The sequence below is a fragment of the Hemicordylus capensis genome, chromosome 8, assembly GCF_027244095.1.
Source record: "Hemicordylus capensis ecotype Gifberg chromosome 8, rHemCap1.1.pri, whole genome shotgun sequence".
NCBI lineage: Eukaryota > Metazoa > Chordata > Lepidosauria > Squamata > Cordylidae > Hemicordylus > Hemicordylus capensis.
The window spans coordinates 3,879,213-3,887,519 of record NC_069664.1 but is presented as its reverse complement, the minus strand read 5'-3'; the positions used below and the strand labels follow the sequence as shown (position 1 = coordinate 3,887,519).

At 52.3% G+C, this 8,307-nt stretch overlaps 1 protein-coding gene across 1 annotated transcript; it reads left to right on the top strand.

The window, feature by feature from the left end:
• The first annotated feature begins 270 nt into the window (after window positions 1-270).
• Window positions 271-7,199, top strand: DUSP2 (dual specificity phosphatase 2). Its single transcript, XM_053268977.1, has 4 exons — window positions 271-783; window positions 2,743-2,879; window positions 3,544-3,763; window positions 4,930-7,199. Exons 1-4 carry the CDS (start codon window positions 396-398, stop codon window positions 5,142-5,144), a joined length of 960 nt encoding a protein of 319 aa, XP_053124952.1. The 5' UTR covers window positions 271-395; the 3' UTR covers window positions 5,145-7,199.
• The last annotated feature ends 1,108 nt before the right edge of the window (window positions 7,200-8,307 follow it).

The following is an 8,307-nucleotide window of genomic DNA, read 5'->3' as shown; positions in this document are numbered from 1 at the left end:
TGTAGGTGTGCGCAACAGAGAGTCAACGGAGAAGAATGTCAACATTCCCCGCCGGATCCAGGGGCATCAGGCTGGCAATTCCGTCTGGCGGCCGGCCGGCGCGCTCTGCCCGCCGCCCGCCGGCTCCCAGGCTGATCGCCCCACACGTGAAGGGGCCGTGCCCAAACAAGGGAGTTCCTTGGTGACGCAGCCATGTATGGCAGCCCGGGGCGTCGCCCTGGCCGGCCTATTTAAGCGCCCGCGCCGGGCTCGACGGCAGAGTCAGACAGAGCTGGCCAAAGTGGCGCGCCTCGGAGAGCTGCCTCCCTGCTTGTTGCGCGCTCCTCGTCTGCTCCGCTTTTGTCCTCGGTTCGGACCCTGCCTTCGCCCCCACAGCCCCTGCGGCGGCTGCAGCCATGGTGATCGAGGAAGTGCTGCCCCTGGAGAGCTGCGGCCTGGCGCGGCTGCTGCGGGACCCCCAGGAAAGCGGGCGCACGCTGGTGCTGGACTGCCGGCCCTTCCTGGCCTTCTGCCAGGCGCACTTGGCGGACTCGCGGCCGGTGCACTGGAACGGGCTGCTGCGGCGCCGCTCCCGCGGCAGGAGCGGAGTCAGCCTGGACTGGCTGGTGCCGGACAGGGCGCTGCTGGGCCGGCTGCGCAAGGGCGAGCTGGCCCACCTGGTGGTGCTGGACGAGGCCAGCGGCTCGGTGGCGGCGCTGAGGCCCGACAGCCTGGCCAGGCTGCTGCTCAACGCCTTGCTGCTGGAGGACCGCGCCGGGACCTCGCACATTTACCTGCTCCAAGGTAAAGAGACCGCCGCCCGCCCGGGGGGGGGGGGGACTCTGGTGCGGGGAGACGACGACGAGAGCCGCTCGTTCGCCCTTGTCCGCGCGCCTCGCCATTGCGCACACGGACAGTGCTTGGCAGGCCAGCCTGCGCGAAAGAAGGCGAGACGGGTCTCTGCCCCGAGGAGGTTCCCATGCCCTTTGGGTAGCGGGACAGCGGGGAGACGCAAGCGGATGGCGCTACCTGCGCTCTGCATCATGCCGGCTTCGCTTGGCAGCCTTTCTCACGACGAGTTGGACTCCCAAGTGTGTGTGTGTGCGCATAGGTTAAGGTTTGGTTTGGGCTGGGGATGAGAAGGAAAGAACGGGTGAAGCCGACGGAGGTTTCGTGGCAGCAGTGCGCTGCTTGGAGCTGAGGCGTGCAGGGAATGTACCAACTGGCGGAGCTTGTGCTGGGGATCGCCGCCTCCCCAAGGATGCCCGGCCCTGGCCGTGCCCCCTGGAAAAAAATTGTGATGGAAACATTCATATTATTGGCCCCAGGCAGGCTCTCAACCTCAAGTCCCCAGGTGTGGCGGGACTACAACTTCTATCACCCCCTGCCACCGTGGCCTTCAGCCCAAGGTTGGGACCACCTGGATTAGACAGTGAATGCAGTTATTCAATGGTGCCTTGGAGAGGGACACCTCGGAGCTGGTCGTGCCTCCCAAGCAAATATACTGCTAGGTAAAAGTAAAGTGTGCCGTCAAGTTGATTTCGACTCCTGGCGCCCACAGAGCCCTGTGTTTTTCTTTGGTAGAATACAGGAGGGGTTGACCATTGCCTCCAGTGCTTGACTAACAAGGTACTATAGCGGGCAGCAGCAATATAGGAAGATGCTGAAAGGCATCATCTCATACTGCGTGGGAGGAGGCAATGGTCAACCCTTCCTGTATTCTACCAGAGACAACCACAGGGCTCTGTGGGCACCAGGAGTCGTCACCAACTGAACAGCACACTTTAATATACTGCTACTACACTGCTAACTGTTTATACAGCCATGCGTGTTATAGGGGTGAAAGGAGACATTTCTAGTTTAACTTTTTGCTATTTTTAACACTTTAGTTTCCTAATCTAACTCTTGAAACATGACAGGGTGATACTTTTTGAAAACAATAATAAATTTGTATACTTTAAGACCTTTGTATACTTTAAGACACTCACATTGTCTTGCCAAATGCAATCTTTTTATCCAGCACCATTCTTTACTGGGAGAATTGAAGAGAATTTCATTAAGAAAATCATACATTTATTTGAATTGTGTCAATCCCTTTCCGTTTGGGTTTGCTTAATCGCTGTGGCCTCTGTATACCACAACTGTCATAATTTGTGTGAACAGCTGAGCTGTCTTTTGAATGCTGCTTCTGGATAGTGTTGTGGTAACTGAGCTGGATTTAGTATCGGGTTACCAGTGGGAATGTACAAATTCTGGAACCCTTCCAGTGGTTGCAAACTATAGTTGAATTGCTAACCCAAAACTACATATTTGGTCTCATAAAGGCACGTGTTCAATATTGCATTCAGAGTTTTGACATCTGTCTCTCTTAATGTCACAGAAGACATTAATTCAGCCCAATACACAGTCTCAAAAAGAGTCACACTGGATACCAAATAGTCAGTTTACCATCCTAAAATCTTAGCTCCCGTCCCCATCGGCCTTATATTACACATCACAACTATTTAGTAGTAGCATTAGTGATAGTGCTACTAGTATCTCACAAAACAGGTGCCTTTTCAAAATGCATTCTAAAGACAAAACAGATCGACCACTGCAGTGTTGGGTTGTACCAGGCACATAAAGATCTCTCCAGAGGCCCATCTGTTTTGCCTTTAGAATGCCTTTATTTTAAAGGTACCTGCTTGTGGGATGCTTTTGTATTTTGTTCAGTACTGCTGAGATGTACTCAAATGTTTTTCTTCTTCCTTTGTCTTTTTCTAGGAGGCTTTGTAAGTTTCCAAGCCAATTTCCCAGAACTGTGCTCTAAGACACCAACACCGCTTACCTCAGGCCCTTCCCCAGCTCTCAGAAGCCCCGAAGACAACACCACAGAGGCATTCACCCCCTTGTATGACCAGGTAGGTGTGCATGTTGTGGAATTATGGTAAATCTCGAGGCCAGATCTGCAGGAAGCGGAAGCCCGCAGAGCTAACAACACACACACCCTTAATTCCCCCCCCCCAAAAAAAAATGTTTACCAAAAAATTAAATATTCTAGGCTCTTTCTTTTTTAATACGCTAGACTTTGCTGAGTGATTAATCCCCAGGAAAATTGCTGCTCACATGACAAAATACAACTGAGATGGAATGAAGGGTATATTTGTATTTAGTTGTGTGGTCCAGCCTGCCCCTGAGGCTTGGTGCTGGGAACAACTTGGACAATCAACCCTTTAGAGGATTTTGACTGATTACTTACTGCTCTTAACTGATAAATTGATTTAATGTAACTGGGGGAACAACATGTTAAAACTTCAGTATGGAGTGTGTTGGAGATCCCTAAGGATGTAAACAATGTTTACAACTTGAAAAGTGCCTTATCTGAGAGGCAACAGAGAGGAACTCTGGGGCTTTGGTCTCTACCTCCCATTGCAACCATCAGTCTCTAATTCCCATCAGCGCACACTTGCTCTGTTCCCCAGGAGGAGGGAGATCCTTCTCTCTTTCTGGCTCTCAGGCCTGCTGCACCAGCCCAAAGAGAAGAGTCTGACGCGGGTTCTCTTGGCTCTTCTTCCTCTTCTGCAGGGCGGGCCAGTGGAGATTCTGCCTTTCCTCTACCTCGGCAGCAGTTACCACTCTTCCAACAGGGAGGTTCTGGAGTCCCTGGGGATCACGGCAGTGCTCAACGTCTCTTCGAGTTGCCCTAATCACTTCGAAGGGCAGTTCCTCTACAAGAGCATCCCGGTGGAGGACAACCACATGGCCGAGATCAGCGTTTGGTTCCAGGAAGCCATTAACTTCATTGGTAAGTGCTGCTTGCCTGTTGGGACAACACTTTGGGGGTGGGGAGCCCTTGCCCCCAAGGTCCCCGATGATGAGCAGGTGCAGGCAGCCAAACGGCACGGAAGTGCGTTTTGTGACCAGTCTCATCCTGCCAGGAGGGAGGGAGGGTTTTGCCAGACACAGATGTACGGTTAGAAAAAGGTAGACCCAGGCAACCCATCTTCTGCTGAGTTAGGTTATCCTTTATGATGGCAAAAGAGTGTCTGAAGACACTTGGGCTCTTGAAGGCTCTTTCTTGCTTTTAATTTACATACATCGGCTGTGAAGTTCTAACTTCATTAATGCTGCTGTACAGGTAAAGCTCTTCACTCCAAACACTCGCTATCTTTTTCTTACAAAAGTGACTTGGTGTATGAGTGCTCAGGAGATTCCCATGCTTCTTGTTTACAGATTAGGCAAATTTGTGAGGGATATGTCTGGCTGATATTATCCTGAAGCGATGGAGGCCACAACTCAATGACAGAAGCCCCGCTTGGCCTGCAGAAGGTCCCAGGTTCAGTCCCTGGCAGCATCTCCAGACAGGGCTGGGAAAGGCTCTTGCCTGAAGCCTTAAACTGCTGCTGCCAGTCAGTGTAGACAGTATCAAGCTAGAAAGGCCAATCCAATGGTCTGACTCGGTAGACGGTAACTCCCTAGGACTACTTGCCATGAGGGCTAAAATGGCACTATACCCCTGAATCCCAGTTGCCAGAGGATAACTGGGGAGGTCTAGACAGGGCCGGTGCTACCATTAGGCCAACTAGGCAGCTGCCTAGGGCACAGACCTCAGAGGGGCGCAGAGTGTAGGGTGCAATTTTGGGGCGGTGGGGTGCAAATACTTAGCCTTGCCTAGGGCGCAAAGTAGTCTGGCACCGGCCCTGGGTCTAGAGTGTTCCTACCTGCTTGAGGGCTTCCTGGAGGGTGGCTGGCAGCTATTGGAAAGAGGACCAGAAGCATGTTCCGTCTGATTCTCTGTCCCTGGAGTCCAGTGTGGTGCAGGAACGCCGTTCTCCCCAGCACCAGGCATAGGCATTGTGTACACTGTGCCATGAAGCAAGGCCCCCTCGGCATTGTCCCCCTCGCCACTGACCCGGCTCTAAGGCTCCGCTCCGGACTCTCTCTCTAAGCAGCCCTTTTCTCCTCCTGCAGACTCCGTGAAGAGCAGCGGTGGGCGCGTGCTTGTCCACTGCCAGGCCGGCATCTCCCGCTCCGCCACCATCTGCCTTGCCTACCTGATCCAGAGCCGCCGGGTGCGCCTGGAGGAGGCCTTCGACTTCGTCAAGCAGCGCCGTGGGGTCATCTCCCCCAACTTTGGCTTCATGGGGCAGCTTCTGCAGTTTGAGACCGAGGTGCTGTGCCACTAGCCGGGAGGGCCCCGCCCTGCACCCCAAAGCCAGTCGGGAGGAAGGGCCGGCCACCCTCCTCCTCCTCAGGACAAAGAGACTGAAACGCCGTGTTTCTGTTTACATCCCCAAGGGGGCGCTGCAACCCAGGACAGTCTGGCTGTTGGTTCTTCTTATTGCACTGCATGGCGCTGGAGGGTCCCTCTGGGGAGGGGATCCCTTCGGCGGCCGGCTCAGACGTCTCCTGCTCACAGCAGGGAAGGGCCCTGCCCTGCCCTTGCGATGTGTCTCCTTACTACAAGAGCACAGAAGAGAATAAGCTAGGAAAGAGGTGGGTGGCTGGACAGCATGTGAAGGAGCTGTCCGGTCGCTCTGCATCAATCGTTTTAGGCCAGATCATGATATTCTTCGGTCACTTTTTCATGTCGCCTTGGAGGACCAGGGCGTGTGGGTGCTTTGTACCGATGGGGCAGAAAATGCCCTCTGAAGCCCCCAAATCCCCGTGGCTTCTTTTTCTGTGTTGCCTTGAAGGCAGGGGTAGGCAACCTTGTGGCTGGGGATGATGGGGAGTTGAAGTTCATCAGCAGACTGACAGTCAAGGTTGCCTATCTCTGCCTTAAGGTAACAGTTAAGCTTGTGTTTCCAATGCCTGACAACCTTGCTGGCTTGTCCGGGGGCGGAAGCTCGCTCAGTGGGGTGGAAGAACAGATTTTTGTAATCTATTGTGGGGTAAGCAATTAGATGCTCAGCGGGATCTAACGTGCCTCGTAACTGCAGCTTCACATGAACGAGATGGAAAAAGGCTTCCAGTTCGAGAAAAAGCTCGTCATTTCTTTAAAAAATCTGTCACATCTTCAGCTAAGGAACATGGAATGGTATACATAAAGTTTCCCCTCCTTTTTGCCTTGCAACGTTGTCCTTGCAAGGTAGGCCAGGCCAAGAAGGGGCACCTGGCACAAGTTGCTCAGGTTGCTTCATGGCTGAGACCTCAGCGACACGTGATGTTAGGCGTGTTGTTGGTGCTGGTGTGCTCCTTTTAAAGTAGAAGTGGCAGCTGGGTGGCAATCTGGATCGGGACCATGGCACATAGCCTCAGTCTGGATTGGGGCTCCCCGACAGTTCAGTCGCCCTGGCCTGGCCTGGCCTGCAGTCTTCTGGCTTGAATACTTCCGTTTCCCTGGTTCTCCATGGGCCAACTGGCTGCTCAGTTGCTGGGCAGGGATTTGTGGCACATTTCCTTTGAAGCCTTTCTCTTGCTGCTGATTGGCATAAAAGCAGGAGTGATGCCTCTTAAGACCTATAGAGGAAAAGAGAAGCTCTCTGGACTGGCTTCAAGAGAAGAGGCTCTCAAAAGCCTCTCTCCTTGACCCAGCTGCAAGTCAGTTGCCTGCAGGCCTGAGTTAAAACAGCGCGGGGAAATTAGATTTTGCACCGTGATCGGTGATGTCCCAGTTGTCATCTGAGTGGTATGTTCTGATGGGTCTCTGGTCTCCACCCTTACAGAGGTCAGCCAGTGACCAGTGAGCACCCTGTAATTGAGTGATTAATTGTAACTGAGTGATTTAAGTATTGTTAACTTATATATGCTGTGAAAATGGGGGTAGGGGGTGGGTTTGCGGCGGGTTGGCTTTTACTCCAGAATGGAAAGATGGGGGAATTCATTGCCTTCCCTTTGGGGTCAAACGAGCCTTGGGAGAACCAGCTGCCTCCTGGGAAGCAGGACGGGTCTCCTCTTTCGAATGCACTGAGAACAGACAACACCCACCACAGCCAAAGAAAAACCCTCTGTCCTTTTCCCTAGGGTATTGTCTGAGTCCAGGCAGGGCGCAGTCCACTGGGAAGTCGTCCTGTGCAGCTCCTGCTCATCTCACCGGGGCTTGCACAGGAGAACTTCCTGGCAGACGAGGCCCAGAATCATCCTGCACCTCTTCTCCCTCCGCGCCCTGAGCAATATACAGTTTGTACGTTTGTGCTGTTGGAAGGAGCTCTTCTCGACTGACACGGATTTGAAATGTCTTTTGCACTTTATAATTTATAAATCTCTTGCAATAAATGGACAATTTTTTTACAATGCTAGTCGAGTCTCTTGAGAAGCTTTCATTTTGGCTCAGTAGTTTATTTCAAGCTGGACAAACATACACCCCCTGCAATCTGCTCCCAGTCTGAAGAATGTCAAGAGGAAAGTGGATCCAATGTATGGTTTGGTTTGTCCCCTTTTCACTTCCTCTCCACTCCTGGCTGCCACTGAAATCCGCCTCCCTCCCTTTCCCCCAGTGGGAATGCTTCACTCACATGTCTAAGCAATCGCCTGCATTTGGTGGCTTGTCTCCAGCCCCACCCAGCTCCCCTTCCCCAATCGGAGACCCCTTCAAGTGAGTGGATGGACCACTCCACCATTCATCCCATCAGTACTTTAGCTTGCTGTCTGTTGGGTTTACTTCTGAAGCAAACCTCCTGTCTTTACTTCTGAAGCAAACCTTCTGGTCCTGAGGAGAGAGATAAAATGGCCTGTGTTTCGTATGCCTTTATATCCAGTGGGCTTGTTTATGTATGTGCCAAATTTCAGCTTCCTGTTTTGAGGATTGAGACACACTACTGGGTGGCCACCCAGGCTGGAAAGATGGGAATAGTCTTTAAGAGAGTTGAGAATGTTTTAAGGGAAGCTCAGTATAGGCTCATGGGCCTGGATCACACAATTATTCAAATCTAGGTTTAGATTGCCCAACATTAACATGATTGTGTGAACTCATGCGAAAATGGTTTATGGCCAGAAATGAATAATTATGAACCGGGCCTATTTCCCCCCCACCAGTATTGCCTCAGGCTAAATAGGTTTGTCAGGTTTATAAAATGTTACAAAACCTGCCGACCCTGTCTGGCAAAAGTGCAAGTGGGATGAGCATACAACACGAACAGCAACCCCCTCTTTCAAACCACTTTCCAGGTGTGTCTGTGCCTGCCTATCACCTGGCTCCTGCCCCAGTAACTTCATGGCTGCAGTGAGATTTCAGCAGCAGCAGCATCGATGGCTCACGCACATAACCACTGCTGTGTGCAATTCAGATTTGATTTGATAATCACAGGAAAAAACCCTTGTGCAAGCGTAGCTGTAGCCATGAGGAGCAAACCCAGCCAGCCTCCATCTCTGCTGTTTCTGTACTGACCCAACCTGGGAAGGCAGCTG